Source organism: Equus caballus, chromosome 15, assembly GCF_041296265.1.
Source record: "Equus caballus isolate H_3958 breed thoroughbred chromosome 15, TB-T2T, whole genome shotgun sequence".
NCBI lineage: Eukaryota > Metazoa > Chordata > Mammalia > Perissodactyla > Equidae > Equus > Equus caballus.
The window spans coordinates 26571111-26590157 of record NC_091698.1 but is presented as its reverse complement, the minus strand read 5'-3'; the positions used below and the strand labels follow the sequence as shown (position 1 = coordinate 26590157).

General features: G+C 39.8%; 1 protein-coding gene across 30 annotated transcripts in view; it reads left to right on the top strand.

The window, feature by feature from the left end:
• The window catches only part of VWA3B (von Willebrand factor A domain containing 3B), a 200837-nt gene that overhangs the window by 66958 nt on the left and 114832 nt on the right, over nt 1-19047 (top strand). For 19 of the 30 annotated variants that reach the window (XM_070235060.1, XM_070235055.1, XM_070235056.1 and 16 more), the window contains one exon: nt 1254-1379. The exons of the other annotated variants lie outside the window; for them this stretch is intronic. In XM_070235060.1, the coding sequence (XP_070091161.1) occupies nt 1254-1379 (126 nt within the window). The remainder of the gene's footprint in view (nt 1-1253; nt 1380-19047) is intronic. 30 annotated transcript variants of the gene reach the window in all.

Sequence of the window (19047 nt, the reverse complement as noted above, 5' to 3'; positions counted from 1 at the left end):
GTACCCCAAAAAGGTATTTATCATTAGAGAATTTGCACCCCACTTACTTTAATGATGACACCATTAGTGTTCTCCGAGCAGACTGTGTACAGTCTGTGAAACAGAGTTGTGGGTTTTTTTATTAAATTTTTTATTGGAATGGAATTTTTAAAACTAGACCCTCTAAATACATCTGCTAAATTCTTACCTGTACTACTATATTAGGAGCAACCTCAGAGCAGAGACTGCCCTGTAGCCCCCACAATGCCTTGAGTAGTGCTAGGCTGGTGGCTGGGCCCATAGATGCCACTGAAAATGGGTGGGTGGCATCTTCCAACTGTGGAGTCACTGCTGGCCTCGTGTACACAGCAGGCTCTGGCTGAGAGGCACTTGGAGATAATTGTAGGTTCACACATAGTTGTAAGAAGTAATAGAGAGATCCCACGTACCCTTTACCCAGTTTCCTCCCACAGTAACATCTTGCAAAACTACAGGACAATATCACAGCAGGACATTGATGTTGATACAGTGAAGATACCACCACAGGTTCCCTCATGTTGTACTTTTATAGTCACACCCATTTCCTCCTCCTACACCCTCCGTATCCTCTGGAAACTACTGATCTGTTAGAGCCTGGAAGGCAGAGCCTCCATCCCAGCCTTGCACCTCTTCCCGTGGGATGAAATCCTATTGACTGACTGATTGTGAGAGTGACGTAAATATCTATATTAATGAAGCCATATCACTTAAAAAAAATGTCATACAGGCAAACCTAACCCTGAACTGAGACAGCGAGTTCCAGAAAAAGTGGCCAAAGAATTTTATTACGTTAGGGAAAATAAAGACTTATGCTGTTGGTTTCAAAGAAGCAGGAAATCTCAGCTAAATCAAGAAAGGGTTAGGGGTTGTTATTTTCACGTACTATTGAATTTCTCTCCCTCAAAGTGATCACCCTGGCTTTTATTAGGTGCTTTTGAATATTTTTATTCCTTATCTTATTTGAGTATTACCAATAATTTATCTTAAAATATTCTGGCTACTACAAATATTTACTTTACAAGGATTTATTGCATCCATACGAGGATTTCTTGAGGTGACAGCATTTCCTTAGGGATTTCAGTTTGGAGTCCCAGAAAGAGATTAGTGGAGAAAGTGGAATTTGATGTTCAGAAATGTTCTAGAAAGTTGGCTAGGATATGCCAGTCCTGCTGGGACTACCAGAGAGTTCTCAGGCCTGCCACAGCCGCCCACTCACGCTGTGTTTCCGTTCCCAGGAGCCGGGGTCAGAGAGGACGTGTTTCTCATTTGGAAGGAGATGGAGGAAGCCTGCAGCACGCTGGCCCAGATTCAGAGGCTGGTGGCTGAGCTTCCCAAGTCCGCCGTGGCCACAACGGACTGTGGTGGGTGCTGTTTGTGGTCACGAGTGTGAAAGAGTCATGACCGTTAGTTGTTGCGGATGGGGGACTGTTTCCATGCTCCTTACCAAGGAGAGCTCCTGAGGCCAGCTGTGAGGAGCTCCTGAGGAGAGCTTCCAGAGCTGTGCTATAGTGTGTGTGTGTGCGTGCACACGTGTGCATGCATGTGTGCACGTGTGCGTGTGTGCGTATATGTAGGTTGTCAGAAAAACCAGAGCTGGACAGTAGTTAAAGTGGTAAAAGCAGATTCTATTCAGGAACTATTGTAATAGAAGAAAAGAGACCTCAGGACTGGGCTCAGTTGTGAAAACAACATGGACAAGTCAGGACTTAGAGCCAGGGAGCCGGGAGAGGCGTCGGTGGATGGAAAATTACTAAGAGGGAACCTCAGGGGTCGGGGGGATTTCTGGCTAAACCCACTTGACAGGATCCTCGCTGAAGACAGGCCGGGGTGATCAGACACCACCTGGGGGGCGGGAAGTATGAGGAATTTTTCAGATATTGAGGATGGGGGATTCTTGCTAAACTGACTTAGGATTTTTGCTAAAATTGGGTGAGGCAAAGACAAACACAGAACTCCAAGGGTTGAGGCCACGTTGAGCAGACGATTCAGAGGAGGCTGAGTTTGGAGTGTAAATCCCAACTCCGTCACTAGATTAACCTGAATTAATCTTCTTAAGCCTTAGTTTATTCTCCTGTTAAATAATTGTAATATCGGTCTTGAGGGATTATTGTAAAGATGAAGTAAAATAATGCCGGCTTTGCACCAAGCAGGCACTTGATAAAGGTAGGGAGCTGTGTACTGATCCCCCTTTCTAATTCCTGAGTTAGTGCAGGCTGTTCTCTGTTGGGCTCTGGTTTCATTTAGGGCACCCCTGGTAATAATAGTGATTAACACAGCACACACCTTACATGTGAGGCACTGTTCTAAGCTCTTCACAAGCATTAGCTCATTTAATCCTTACCACCATCTTATAAAATAGACACTACTCTTATCTCCATTCAGGATTAAGTAACTTGCCCAAGGCCACACAGCGAGAAGTGATGAAGCTGGATTCAAAACCAGTTCCTCAGTAAAAATACCCATATCTGGTTCTCACCCCAGATGTTCTGATTTAATCTATAAGGGATGCGATCTGGACAGCGGGGTTTTTGAAAGCTCCCCAGATCACCATTAGGTGATCCTAATTGTGCAGCAAAATTTGGGAATCTCTGCCAGGCTGTCCTGCCTCCTGGTACCCTGCCTGTATTACAGAGGTGTCAGTCTGGGAGGAGAGCAAGGGGGCCATGCTGGCTGGGGACAAGAATGCAGTTGAAGAGCAGAGAGGGGGAAGAGGACATGTGTAGAAGGAGGAAGAGTTTAAAGTCATGGGCAAGCTTGCCCTGTGTGACAGTAAGTTCCTGGGAACAGTGAGTTTTTCCTGTGAGTGGGTGTCCTGACTTGGTCCTGGGGCAGCAGCAGCTGTGCCTGCTATGCCAGGACCATCTCTCTGGGGTTCCCAAGGAGGGGCCTCATCAGGCTTGTCTGGAAGGGCTGCTGTCTTGTAGCGACACCCCATTCAGTACAAACTTAGAGTCAAGAACCCAGAGAGTCCTCTGTCCTCCTGAGAGAATAAAAATAAAGCAGGGGGACCTGGATTAAAGTAAACACCCAGGCCTGGCAAAGAGGCTGGTGAGCCTGCTGCTAAGGGGTGTGTTTTGAGGAGTGTTATGGACTGAATTGTGTCCCCCAAAATTCATATATTGAAGCCCTAACCCCCAATGTTACTGTATTTGGAAACAGCGCGTTTAAGGAGATAATTAAGGTTAAATGAGATTGTAAGGGTGGGGCCCTAACCTGATAGGACTGGTGTCCTTATGAGAAGTGGAAGAGATGCCAGAGACCTCTCTCTCTCTGCGGGTGCACAGAGGAAAAGCTATGTGTGTTCACAGCAAGAAGGTGGCTGTGTACAAGCCAGGAAGAGATGCTGCACCAAAACCCAGCCCGTGGGCACCTTGGTCGTGCACGGCCAGCCTCCAGAACTGTGATAAAATCAAATGCTGTTGTTTGAGCCACACAGTCTATAGTATTTTGCGATGGAGCCTCAAGCAGACTAATGACAGGGAGTACTTAAGCATGGGAGAGTTAGTCCTGAGGGTTGATAGGAGGTTTTTAGACGTTATTAGTGAAGAAACAGAAGCGCTGTTGGCCTCTGTAATCAATAAAATGGTAGACCATCATCCCTTTGTTTCAATCTAAGACACACACACCAAAAACTGGAAACCAGAATAACTCCAAGCATGAATTTTCAAAAGATCCTTCAAATGTACCATTTCTATTTAAAAAGGAAAATTTGGTCAGTACCTTTCCACTGTTGGACTCCCATCAAAGCTTTTGTAACCTTGTCTTGGCCTCAGAGGCCACATGTACAGTGTCTGACCTGCTCCCCTTGCCACCCAAAGCCCAGTGTTTTTGGGTGCAAATGCTGTGTCAGCCCAAGACCCTATGTCTGCTTCATGTGAAGGCAGTGACCATCCCCTAAGTTTGGCTGCCAAAGCTCTGCTGGCCAGAGGAGGTTGGTTTCCATCTTGAGAGGGGAAGGGTCAGAATGGAGGAGGTCAGGCGGGATGCCATTGCATGTGGAAACTTCTTGTGAGTCAGACAAAATCTGGCTTCCTGGGCATAGCAGCCCTCACTTGACCCCTGGGCTGGATGCAGTAGCTCAAGGGCCAGCTCACACCTATAGCCATAGGGCCACAAGGGAAGTTTCTGGCAGGGCTGATCCATCAGCCTGATGCCTGGAATAAGAAGATGGTGATGCCAGACCTTCTGGCCACTGGTAATTTTGACCTCTTTTAATTACCAAGAGCAGGTCATGAGAATTCCCTGGGGGAAAAAACTGACAAAAATATATAAAACAATGGTTTTTAAAGACACTGGATACCAAGCATTGAAGGCCAGTGCTTCCTGAGATACAGGGAAAATCCAAGGTGAGCTCTATGATTGTCCCTGCTTAATGCTTTGAGAGCATTTCCAGGCCATGGTATGGGGAGAAGGATCTGAGGTGGAGCACAGCAAACTTCTGAGTTTATGAGACAGCTAAGAATCCAGGGAGGCCATGATTTTTAGATTTCACAGGACAAAGTACCAGAGAAGAGAGAGGCGCACAGAGAGAGAACTCTGGAAATCTGCAGAGAGCCGCCCTTGAGAATTCGGCTCAATACTGATCAGCTCATTCTGTGAGAAAATGAGATGAGGCTGGGAAGATCCATTGGAAAGAATTGGAAAGAAAGTGCTTGGAGCTCACACGAGGCCAGGAAAGTGCCTGTTCTCACCAGCCTGACTGGAAAAATTTCCAACTCATGGGGCACTGGTTAGACTACTTGGGAAGGTCTTGCCTCAGTAATAGCCAGCCTTAAACTGAGCTCTGGGTCCTCCTGAGAAATCATCAAAGCAAGACATGAAAGGAAAGAATTTCTTTATAGGTAACTTAACCACCTCTCGGAACAAAGCCCAAGAAAATTTATAAGAATACAGAAATATCTGGTATCCAACAAGGTAAAATTCATGATGACTGGTATCCAATCAAAGATTACTAGGCATGAAAAGAAGCAGGAAATGTGTCTCTTAATAATCAATCAGAACTGACTGGGAACTGACATAGACATTAGAATTGGCAGAAAAAGACATTCAGTTATTATAAACATGTTCCATATGTTCAAAAAGTAGAGACAAGGAAGATACGAAAAAAGATACATATTGAACTGTTAGAGATGAAAACTTTTAGGGAAGAAAATGTCTTAGCTGAAAACATGCTGAATGGGATGAATGGCAAATTAGACACTGCAGGAAAAAAGATTAGTGAACTTGAAGACATAGCAATAGAAACTATCCAAAATGAGACACATAAAGAAAAATAATAATAAATAACAAACAAATGAAAAGCAAGCAAATAAAATAGCATCAGTGAGCTGTGGAACAACTTCAGGTGGCCAAATATACACATACATAGAACTCCTGAGGTGAGGAGAGAAAGGGGAATGGAAAAATATTTGAAGAAATAAAGATTTAGAAATTTCCAAATTTGATGAAAACTATAACCCAGAGTTTCAAGAAGTTCAATGAATGCCAAGTACAAGAAAATAGAGAAACTGTACCAAGGGACATCATAATTGATTTGGTCAAAACCAGTATACAGAGGAAATCTTAAAGCCAACGAGAGGGGAAAAAAAAGACATGTTACGTATAAAGGAACAAAGATAAGCATAACGCAGGTTTTTTGTTGCAAGTGAAAAAACAGTGGAGCAACATCTTATTTTTTTTCATTCAGTACCTTAAACTTTCAATCTAGAATTCTATATTCTGTGAAAATATCTTTCAAAAACAAAGGCAAAATAAAGACATTTTCAGACATAAAAAGTTGAACGAATTTATTATCAGCACATCTGCACTCCAGAAAATGTTAGAGGAAATCCTTTAGGTGGGAGGAGAATGAAACTTTTATATGGAAAAACGAATAGAAATATGGATCTATACAAAGGAATATGGATATCTTTAAAAGACAATTGACTTTTTAAGCAAAAATAACAGTGTACTCTGGGATCTATAATGTATGTATAAGTAAAATGTGTGACAACAATAGCATAAAAGCCAGGAGAGAAGTAGCAGCACTATTCAAAAGTTCAAAAGATGAACAACCCAAATATCCACCAACTGATGACTGAATAAACAAAATGTGGTATTTATACTAATTTGTGGTAATTTATGGTATTTATAGATTGGTATTTATTTATAACCAATGGAATATTATTCAGCCTTAAAAAGGAAGGAAATTCTGACACATGCTACAACGTGGATAAACCTTGAAGATATTATGCTAAGTGAGATAAACCAGACACAAAATGACAAATATTATACGATTCCATCCATGTGAGGTAGCTAGAATAGTCAAATTAATAGAGACAGAAAGTAGAATAGTGGTTGCCAGGGACTAGGGGGAGAGGGAAATGGGAGTTATTATTTAATGGGTACAGAGTTTCCCTTTGGGCTACTGAAAGAGTTCTGGAGTTAGATAGTGGTGATGGTTGCAAAACAATGTGAACGTACTTAATGCCACTGAATTGCACACCTAAAAATAGTTAAGATGATAATTTTTATGTTATGTATATTTTACCACAATTAAACAACAACAACAACAAACCACTGCATTGCGAAAAAACCCAAAAAATCTAGGAGGAGAGAAATGGAAGTATACTATTGTAAGGTTCTTGTTCTATGCATGAAGTGGTATAATATCAACTGAATTAGACTGTGATACATTGAAGACGCATACTATAAACTTCAAATAACCACTAAGTAACAAAACAAGCCAACAAAGGACATAAAATGGAACTTAAAATACTCAATCTAAAAGCTGTCAGAAAAAAAAGAGAACCAATGGCAGATAGGGCCAATAGAAAACAAATAGCAAGATGATAGACGTAAACCTAACCATACACGTGTCAAAACTTACCAATTAGTACACTTTAAATGTGTATGGTTTATTGTATGTCAATTATACCTTAACACGGCTGTTAATAAAATGAAAAAGGAGGATGTGGATCACTCCTGAGATGCTGAGCTGTTCAGAGATGTTGGTGTTGGTACATTTGAGCATTCTATGTGTGTGTGTGTGTGTGTGTGTGTGTGTGTGTGCGCGTGTGCGCCAGGTATGACTCTCAAATGAGAAGACAGTTTTTCTCACAAAATGTTCAAGAATTTGTCCAAAGTTAGGGAGACTTCTTTGGGTGATGCAGCAGCTCAAAACATTTCATTTGGAATAACCTTCACAGCCATTTTATGACTCACTAGAGATAATTGGTCTAATCATGTTGTGTAGTCGTGCCAAGATTGGATTCCAAATACTTGGTTGGTTCAAAATATCAAACTCAATGTCAAAAGACAAGGGGCTAGAGGCTCATTCAAGCTCTGCAGGCAGTTCCAACCAGGAGCTCTACAGGAGCTTTGAGCACTTTTCTTTTTTAACAAGTGGAGAGGGAGACAACTCTCATTTTTATTGGTATTTTGTTAAATAACCAGATTTCTCTGTAGTTGTGGGTGGTGGTGAAGTACACATGTTTAGAGTTAGAAAGATATTAATCCTGGCTCTGCCCACTCCTGTGTAACCCTGAGCAAGACATTTATTATCTGTGCCTCAGTTTCCTTATTTGCAAAATTGAGATGATAATGATAATATCTACCTTATGGGGCTGTTGTGAGAATTAAGAGAGAAAATATGTGTAAAACACTTAGAATTGTGCTGGCATATAATCAGAATGCAATGACAGCTTAAGAAAAGGTTAATCCACTTATTTATTCTTTCATTTATTGAGTGCTTACTATGTGTAGCTCTGTGCTAGACAATGAATATAACAGTGAGTAAAACAGACATGGAACAGGTCCTTATAAAGTAGGACCTTGTACCATTTCTTGCTCAGTGAGGGTAGAAAATCAGATGCACTTGGAAGTATAATTACCAACTGGGGTAGTATGACTAAGGAAAATGTGAGCTCTTGAGCTATTCTCTGTGGTCAAGGAAAGCTTTGCTGAGAAAATCACATTGGAGCTGATATCTGAGTATTGAGGAGGCTAGTTAATGAGGTGAAGGGGTTGGGGGTAAGGGGAGAATGTATGCCAGGCAAAAGAATAGCACATGCCAAGGTCCTGAAGCAGGAACGAGCATGGCACTTTAGAAGAATTGGAAAAGATGCACGTGGCTGGAGCTCAGATTTCAAGGCAGCAATAGGCCTGTGATGAGTCTGGAAAGGTAGGTAAGGACTGGATCTTGCTCAATCTGGAGCCCATGGTATGAGATGTCAATCCTTAATTTCAGACCATTGGGAAGCCATTGGAAGATTTTAAGCAGAGGAATGATAAGATCAGACTTGCATTTAGAAAAAAGTCACTTTGGCTACTGGGTGGGAAACAGATTGGAGAGGAGAGGCCGAGCAAGGATGAGGGAAGAGAGTTAAGGTGTTCGTATAGATGAGAGATGATGGCATCTTGGTCTAGGGTGGTAGCATGTGAAGGATAAGTGGGCAGATCTGAGGGAAAATTCAGATATTGAACTTAGCAGGGCTTGGGAGTGAGGAAGATGTAGGTGTCAGAGCTAAGCTCCTATATGGATATTGCGCTGAGGGAATGCTGGAGGAGAACCAGGTTTGGGAGAAAAGATGGTGAGTTTTGTTTGGACCTATTAAGACTGAAGCCCCTTAGAGAGACCCAACAGATAAGTGAGGGAGGCAATTGACTCTGCAGGTCTGGAGTTCAGATAACTGTGAGTGACATTGCTGTTGAGGTGAAGTGAACATTCTTGCTATAAAGACAAATATGGGCCCATCAAATGGAATCCCATGTTTCTGAATCTCTGACCCCAAGTTCTTTAGATTCTGATATCCACAGAGAAGAACATATCATGTGAGTTTTCTGTTCTGTATCAATGATGTCCAATCACTGTATTAAACAAAGACTATTTTACCAACATGATGACTTCAGGTTTGAAGGCAGAACAGGCTGATTTGCACAGCAGTTGTACATATTTACCTTCTCAAGAGTATCTTCCCTTTTTGTTCAAGTAGGACTGCGGGATGAGATCTGTGGTTGGGCACTGCTGGTTTCTTATGCAGCCAGAAGCAAATGGCACACTTGTCAAAGTGCTCACACTTAAGGCAAGGCAAGGGGGAAAATAATATTTCTTCCCAGAACTGCCATTTTCCCAGCATGGCTTTCCACCATTAGAGCCCCTTACAGTAAAATGAATATTGACAAGCTGATTAATAAGCAACAAGTGAGAAGCCGAGGATTTTGTTTAACTCAAACAGATATTTTCTCATGGGTAGCGAGCTCTATATTTTCCAGACAAAAAACACAAACAGAAAAACATCTGTATAAGAATTGCATGTAATACTTCCAAAAATCAGAGTTAAAGCTCTCACTGAAAACTTTACCCCAAAATGTGGGAGAAGAATTAGTTCATTAGGATTCTGTAGATGTGATGCATTTAATTTAGGAAGCATACTGGAATGTAATACAAGGTATGATGAAAAGTTAAAGCTAGAATCATGTTATTAAAAGGTGACTGTGGTATACGAAAATGCAAATTCAACTTATCAAAATTTGTGGAATGCAGTGAGAACAGTGCTTAGAGGGAAATTTATAGCACTGAATGCATAAATCAGAAAGGAAGATAGATCTAAAATCAATAATCTTCCACCTTAGGAAACTAGAAAAAGAAGAGCAAGTTAAATCCAAAGTACACAGAAGAAAAAAATAATAAAAATTAGAGCAGAAATAAATGAAGTTGACAAAAGAAATTAGTAGAGAAAATCAACAAAATAAAAGCTGGTTCTTTGAAAATATCAATAATATCAACAACCCTCTAGCCAGGCTAACCAAGAAAAAAAGAAAGAACACACAAATTACAAATATAGGAAATGAAAGTGGACACATCACTAGAGATCCTGTGGGAATTAAAAGGATAATAAAGGAATATTCTGAACAACTCTATGTCTACAAATTTGATAACCTAGATGAAATGGACCAATTCCTTGAAAGACACAATCTGTCAAAACTTCCACAAGACGAAGCAGTCTCAATAGGCCTATGTCTATCAAAGAAATTGAATCAATAATAATAACCTTCTGCAACAGAAAGTAGCAGGCCCAAAAAGAGAATCTTGAAAGAACAAGAGAGAATTGACTCATCACATGCAAGTTGTCCTCAATAAAATTAACAGCTGATTTCTATCAGACACCATGGAGGCCAGAGATAGTGGGATGAAATCTTCAAAACGGTGAAAGAAAAAGACTGTCAGCCAAAGAATACTGTATCTGGCAAAACTATCCATCAAAAGGAAGAAGAAATTAAAACATTCAAGATAAACAAAAGCTGAGATATTTCATTGCTAGCAAATCTGCCTAACAAGAAATACTAAAGGAAGTCCCTCAGGATGAAATGAAAGGATATTAGAGGGTGACTTGAATTCACATGAAGAAATAAAGAGCACCAATAACAATAACTACATGGGTAAATATAAAAGACAGCGTAAATGTAGTTTTCATTTGTAACACCTCTTTTCCTCTTATGTGATTTAAAAGACAACTGCATATAGCAATAATTATAAATCTGTGTTGGTGGAAAAATAGTGTATAAAGATATAATTTGTATGAGAATAACAGCATAAGGAGAGGGGCGGGAATGGAGCTATCTAGGTGCAAGGCTTTTGTATACTATTGAAATTAACTTGGTACTGATCCAAGCTAGATTGTGATGTTAAGACATTAATTATAATCCTGAGGCCAGCCACTAAAAACTTAACTTAAGTAAGTATAGTAAAAGAAATGCCAAGGGAATTAAAATGGTATACTAGAAAATATCTTTTTAACATAAGAGAAGGCAGTAATGGAGGAATACAGGAACAAAAAAGATTTAAGTCATATAGAAAACAAATAGCAAAATGGCACATGTAAATCCTACCGTATCATTTATTATATTACATAAGAATCGATTCAACACTTCAATTAAACAACAGAAATAGGTAGGATGGATTTTTTTTAAAAACATGATCTAACAGTACACTGTCTACAAAAGATACACTTTAGATTGAAAGACACAAATAAGATGAAAGTAAAAGATGGAGAAAGATATGCAAATAATAATCAAAGAGCTGGAGCAGCTATACTAATTTCAGACAAAATAGACTTTAAGACAAAAATTTTTACAAAGTGGCACATTGATAATAATAAAAGGGTCAATTTGCCAAGAAAGTATAACAATGATGAACATATATGCACCTAACAATAGACCTCCAAAACATATGGAGCAAAAACTGACAAATTGAAAGGAGAAATAGTTCAACAATAATAGTTGAAGACTTCAGTATTCTACTTTCAATAATGAATGGGATAAACTAGGCAGCAGATCAATAAGGAAACAGAAAACTAACACCATAATAAACCAACTAGACCTAACAGATACCTCTAGAATACTCTATGCAACAGCAGTAGAGCACACATTCTTCTCAAATGCACCCTAAGTGTTCTCCAGAAAAGACCATATGTTAGGCCAGAAAGCAAGTCTCAATAAATATGAAAGGATCAAAATAATACAGATATGTTCTCCAACCACAATGGATGAAATTGAAAATCAATAACAGAAGGAAAATTTGGAAATTGACAAACGTGTATATTAACAACATACTCCTAAATAACCAATGGTCAAAAGAAATCAAAAGGGGAATTAGAAAATACTTTGAGGTGAATGAAAATAAAAACATGATTTGTTAAAACTTACAGGATGCAGCTAAGGCAGTCCTTACAAGGAAATTTATAGCTGTAAACACCTATATTAAAAAAAGAAAAAAGATCTCAAATCAATAAACTAATCTTCCACTTTAAGAAATTAGAAGAAGGGCAAACTAAACTGAAACCTGCAGAAGGAAGGAAATAATAAAGACTGGAGAAAACATAAATGAAATAGAGAATAGAAAAACAAGAGGGAAAATCAAAGAAACCAAATGTTGGTTCTTTTAAAAGATCATCAAAATTGAAAAATCCTTATCTAGACTAAGAAAAAAGAGTGAAGATTCATATTACTAAAGTTAGGCATGAAAAAGGGGGCATCACCGCTGGCCTTGGAGAAATAAAAATATTTATTAATGAATACTATGAACAACTGTATGCCAACAAACTAGATAAACTAGATGAAATGGTCAAATTCCTGGAAACATATAAACAACCAAAACTGACTGAAGAAGAAATAGAAAATCTGACTATACCTATCATAAGTAAAGAGAACTGGTAAACAACACCTCACCCCAAAACAAAGAGAAATCCAGGACCAGATCACTTCACTGGTGATTTCTATTGAGTATTTAAAGAAGAGTTAACACTAATCCTTCACAAATTCTTTCAAAACACAGAAGAGGAGGGAACACTTCCCAATTCATTCTATGAGGCCTGTATTGTGCTGACACCAAAACAAGACAAAGACATCACAAGTAAAACAAAACAAAATAAAAAAAAAACTATAGACCAATATCTCATATGTAGATCCAAGATCTTCAAAAAAATACTACCAAAACTGAATCCAACAACATGTAAAAGGAATTATACAACTCAACCAAGGAGAATTTACCCCAAGAATGCAAGGTTGGTTTAACACACAAAAATCAATCTAATCTAGGGGCTGGCCCAGTGGTGCGGTGGTTAAGTTTGCACGTTCTGCTTCAGTGGCCTGGGGTTCGCTGGTTCAGATCCTGGGTGCGGACATGGCACTGCTTGTCAAGCCATGCTGTGGCAGGTGTCTCGAATATAAAGTGGAGGAACATGGGCACATGTTAGCTCAGGGCCAGTCTTCCTCAGCAAAAAGAGGAGGATTGGCAGCAGATGTTAGCTCAGGGTTAATCTTCCTCAACAAAAAAATCAATCTAATATACTATGTTAGTAGAGTAAAGGACAAAAACCACATGATCATCTCAATGGATGCAGAAAAAGCATTTGACAAAATCCAGTACCCTATCATGATGACCACACTCAACAAACTAGGAATACAAGGGAATTTCCTCAATCTGATAAAGAGAATCTATGAAAAACTCACAGCTAATTTCATGCTTATAGTAAAAGAGTGAAAACTTTATCCTAAAATCAGGAACAAGACAAAGATATCTTCTCTCTGTACTTCTATTCAACATTGTACTTGAGTTTCTAGCCAACAGAATTAGGCAATAAAAAAAAAATAAATGTATCCAGATTGGAACAGAAGAAATAAAACTATCTCTATTTGCAGATGACATTATCTTGTCTATAGAAATCCTTAGGAGTTTGACAAACTCTTACAGCTAATAAACAAGTTCAGCATGCTTGCAGGATAGAAGATCAATATGCAAAAACCAATTGTATTTCTCTACACTAGCAATGAACAATTTGAAAATAAAATTAAGAAAGCAATTCCATTTACAATAGGATCAAAACAATAAAAAGCTTTGGAATAAATTTAATAAAAGAAGTGTAAGACTTTTACATGGAAAAACTTGCAAAACATAATTGAAAGAAATTAATAAGCCCTAAATAAATGGAAAGATATCCATGTTTAAGGATTTAGAGACTTAATATTTTTAAAATAGCTATACTCCCCAAATTGATCTACAGATTCAATACAATCCTTATCAAAACCCCAGCTGGCTTCTTTTTTCTTTTGCAGAAATTGACAGGCTGATCTTAATTCATATGGAAATGCAAGGGACCTGGAATAGACAAAAATAGTCTTGAAAAAGAACAAAGTTGAAAGACTCACAGTATTTTCAAAATTTCCTGTAAAGCTACAGTAACAAACACAGTGAAGTACTGGCATAAAGATAGACATACGGATCAATGGAATAGAATTGAGGGCCCAGAAATAAACCCATCCATTTATCGTCAATTGATTTTCGACAAGGGTGCCAAGGCAATTCAATGGGGGGAAGAACAGCCTTTTCAACAAATGATGTTGGGACAGCTGGATATCCACATACAAAAGAATGTAATTGAACTCCTACCTCACGCTGTATACAAAAATTTAACTCAAAATGGGTTAGAAACCTTAGTCTAAGAGCTAAAATTATAAAAACTTTAGAAGAAAACCTAGGTGTAAATATTTGTGACCTTGGATTAGGTGATGGTTTCTTAGCTATGACAGCTGAAGCACAGGCAGCCAAAGAAAAAATGGATAAATTGGTTTTCATAAAAATTTAAAAATTTTGTGCTTCAGTGAACACTAATGAGAAAGTAAAAGACAACCCACAGAATGGGAGAAAATATTTGCAAATCATATCTGATAAGGCTCTAGTATCCAGGAGATACAAAGAGCTTTTTACAATTCAACAAGAAAAAGACCAATAACCCAACTGAAAAATGGACAAAGGATTTGAATAATCTCTCCAAAGAAGGTATACAAATGGCCAATAAGCACATGAAAAGATGTTCAACATGTTATTAGAGAAATGTAAATGAAAACCACAATGAGATATCGCTTCACACCCAGGATGGCTATAATAAAAAAGACGGAAGTGTTGGCAAGGTATGGAGAAACTGGAACCTTTATACATTGCTCGTGGGAGCATAAAATGGTGCAGCCCCTTTGAAAATAGTCTGGCAATTCTTCACATGTTGAACATAGAGCTAGCATATGACCCAACAGTTCCATTCCTAGGTATATACTTAAAACATATGTTCTCATGAAAACTTGTACGTGAATGTTCATAGCAGCATCGTAATAGCCAAAAAAGTAGAAACAACCTAAATATCCATTAACTGATGAATGGATAAACAAAATGTGGTATTTATATACACCAGAATATTATGCAGCCGTAATAAGTTGTTTGGTACTGATACATGTTACAACATGGGTTAACTTTGAAAATATTATGCTAAATGAAAGAGGCTAGCAACAAAAGGCTATAATTTGTATGATTCAATTTACAGGAAATGTCCAGAATAAGCAAATCCATAGAGTAAATTCATGAGGGGAAGAGGAAAGGGGAAATAGAGAGTGACTTCTAATGAGTATAGGGTTTCTTTTGGGGGTGATGAAAATGTGCTGGAATTCAATAGTGGTGATGGTTGCACAACTGTGTAAATAAACTAAAAACCACTGAATTGTATGATTTAAAAGGGTGAATTTTATAGTTTGTGAATTATATCTCAACAAAAATTTTTTAAAGAATACAGGAAATATTATGAATAAAAATAAAAGAAATACCTTGGCAATGGTGACACAAGATGAAAAAAAGTGGCAAATATTTTAATTTCCCAAAGGAAGCAGATCCAGATTGCAGTCTTGGTTTAATTCCAGGATTCCCACTCTGTTTCAGAGTTCCCATCATCGCTACCACATGAATTTCAGGTTCTTAATCTAACGTTCCCAAACTCCGTTAATCCTTTTCTTATTTCTTAATCTCGATTTTTCTACTTTATACCAAGCATCTTGAATTGCTCTGTGTTTATCTTGCCATGTCGTGCTATTTTTAAAGAAATAGTTGCCTAGGGTACAATTTGTTACCTACATCACTGATCCTTAACTATTTTCAGTTTATTTTAAATGTCGTTTTTAGATGTGGACACGTTAAAATGTGGCTTTCAAAATTCTCCTCTTGGAGTCTGCGCTCCACAAGTGGTTTCTTCTCAGCCTTCATGCAGGTCTGTCCCTAAACTGACTATTGCTCTAACTTCTCAGTAGCTGGTTGCAGGTGTTGTAGTCCAAACATTCCTCCTACCACTGCCTCATCCACAGCCTACGTGTAATGTAATCTTTTTGGCTTCCTTCCTTCAGAATGATGAGGCAGAAGAGAAAGTACGGGAAATGTAGAACGATGTCTTTGAGAGGGCATTTGCTCCTTGTGTATGGGCTCCTGCCCATTATTGGTGCTTTTTATTCTTTATTTTTATGCCTGCTTCTTTTTTGCCTCTTTATTTATTTATTTATGTATTTATGTATTTTTGGTGAGGAAGATTGGCCCTGAGCTATCATCTGTTGCCAATCTTCCTCTTTTTGCTTGAGGAAGATTGTCGCTGAGCTAACATCTGTGGCAATCATCCTCTCCTTTGTATGTGGGATGCCACCACAGCATGGCACGATGAGCAGTGCATGGGTCTGGACCCAGGATCTGAACCTGCAAACCCTGGGCTGCCGGAGCAGAGCATGTGAACTTAACCACTACACGACCACGCCGGCCCCAACCTCTTTATTTTTTTTAATTTCCTTTTCCTCTCACTTTCAGTCCATGAGGATTATGGGAATTAGGGACACTCAGGTTTGGAGTCATTTTTCCACTGGTTTATCAACAAGTTGGGTAAGCCATGGAAACTTTCTTTTCAAAAGAGATTTTACTTTTATTTTTAAAAGCATTGCCAGGGAGAAGTAAAAACCATTTCATGATATTCCAGGGGAGAAAGGGCCTAGAATTCGTCAGGATTCTTTCCCATTCTCCTACAAACTTAATGGTTGCACACTCTAATCATCTTCCTCAAGTCTGGTCAGACTCTAGAACAGCCCATTTGGACTTGGTCACATAGGAGAGATGTGACCTCAGGCACGTCACTGCATCTCCTGGTTCTTCAGCCTTCGTGTGTGTAACCCCTGGGCACTCCAAGCACGTGTACCCCAATCTGCCCAGCGAGTCAGTTTCGCAGAATATTGGTGGGTACCATTTTCTGACCCCCATCCCCTCCGTGCCTCCCCTGCAGTGCCGGGCAAGCTTGCTCAGACTTGGTGCTTTAACAAGTTTAGATGAAGAAAGAACATCAGTCAGTCAGTGAGTACAGTGAACAAGTGTGTAACTGCTCAGGAGCAGGCTCCTCTCTCAAGCCACGCTGTCGGCACCTGTGTCCTGGAGCCCAGATCCAGGCGAGCTTCATCACTTCATTCTCAGAGAAGCCTCGGCCCTGACAGCTGCTGTCTGCTGAGCTGGCTCACATGTCTGAAATCTCACCCATCTCACTTCCCTCCTTTCCCTCTTTCCTCCCTCCCCCTTTCCATCTTTCTTTCTGTCAGACATCACTTCCAGCTTCTTCTCAACCTTTTTTTCCCCACTAATTCACAGCCTCCTTTCCCATGCCACTTCCCATGTGGCAGCCAAGGGTTGATTTAGTGTCTCATGACACCTGTGAGAGCAGGAATGTTGGACAGTGTGTCCCAAACTGTAGTCTATCAAATATAAGCCCTCCAAAATGTTCTATGCAAAAAGGGCCTGGGATTAAATAACTTTAGGAAATGCTATTTATGCCTCTGCTCATGGTGAACCCCACTGTCAATTCCTATGACAAAGAACCTGTTGAAACTGTTTATTTTCAAGCTTCTCAAATTTTTTGCTAAGGAACCCTCTTTCTGAGTAACTGCCACTGACATGCAATAGAAGTAGTGTTTGTGGAACACAGCGTGGGAAACATTGAACTTGATGCTCTCTGAGGTTGGTTCCAGATCTGGAGCTCTAGTCTATACATTAGCTGACGGTTCCCTTGAAAGGCACATGGACCTGGCATGGCAGCAATGAGGTGCTGGACAAGTAACTTTCAGTGGAGAAGGGTGGGCATATTAGGGTTCTTCAGAGAAACAGAACTCATAGAATGTGTGTATGTGTGTGTGTGTGTGTGTGTGTGTGTGTGTGTACAGAGAGAGACAGAGAGATTTAAGGAATTGGCTCACAAGACTCTGGATGCTGTCGAGTCCAAAATCTGCAGGGCAGTCTGGCAGGCTGGAGACGCAGGGAAGAGCTGGTGTTGCAGTTCAGGTCCGAAGGCAGTCTGCTGTCAGAATTCTCTCCTCCTTGGGACATCAGTCTTTTTTCTATTAAGACCTTCAACTGAATGGATGAGGCCGACTAGATATGAAGAGTAATCTGCTTTATTGAAAGTCTACTGATTTAAATGTTAATCTTGCCTTAAAAGTACCTTCACAGGAACATCTAGAGTAATTTTTGATCAAATATCTGGATACCGTTGCCCAGCCAAGTTGACACAAAAGATTAAGTTGCCGTGTGGGGGGAAGTTATGTGGTGATAAATCCTGACGGCTGTGAGCCACTAGGGCGCTGCACCTTGAGAGGAAGAGTGGGCATTCATAAACTGTGCCCAATTTGTCTTTTCGCTGTGGTCCTGGCTATAGCGGTGATGTTTCAGAAGTGTTGGCCAGTAGATGGTACTCACTAAAACATGTTCCAAGGTTGATAAGTAGGACACAGAGGACTGGGAAAGTTAATGCTGTGGCACAGAAGTGATCTGCCATGTGCTTCTCCTGCCTATAACTGAGAGGAAATCTTTACGATCTGTCAGATGGGCTAGGAAAGCAGTGTAAACAGGGTGAACCATGAGCTCACGTCTCTGTGATAAATGAAGGTATTACCCTAGGCTCTGTAGGTGAGAATTGACGTGACACTTTTAATTAAGATAACTGCAGGAGAATGGAAAGGACCCCACAGTAAGTGACTTTAATGAACTTATGACGACCTTCTTCACCACCCCCCGCCCCAGAGAAAATGAGGTTCAGCCACTAATTGGTGTAATTAGCACTGACAGTGAAAGGATTCCCCCTCTCTCTCCTTTTTCAGCTCCGGAGCACCTACGCTCTTTGTTCATGCAGCCTGGCTGCCCCTTCTCTCCTTAGGAAATGAGAGGTGCTTTGGGGTCTTCTTCCCAACCCCCTTTTCAGCTAGAAGGAGTCAACAGTTAGTTTCTGGCTCTTTAAAATCCCTTGTTAGAATTGGTTTGATCTGTTTTAAGGACATTCTTTATGGCAGGCTTGAATTTATAATTGCTAAATGGCTCTTGTCTCTTTAAAAGAAGGCAGACCAAAACAGAGCAGAAGTGTACGATAGTGTGTGTTGCTATGGAAATAATTGAATGAAAATTTTGTTTCTGGCTACACCTATTAATCAGAAAGAAGGGAGGAGAATGAAGTAGGACTAAAGAGGAGACAAAGGCTTAAATGTAAGTAACCATAATTGAGGGAAAATAGTCACCCAAAGAGTTTCTCCAAGGAGGCTGACCCCACTGACAGAAAGGGCTTCGTTCTCTTTTTGCCATTTCCCTGTGAGGCAGGAGAACCTGGGGGATCAGAAGCTCTGGGAAACCTCTGATTTGAGCTTCCTGTGCAGGGCGAGAAGACA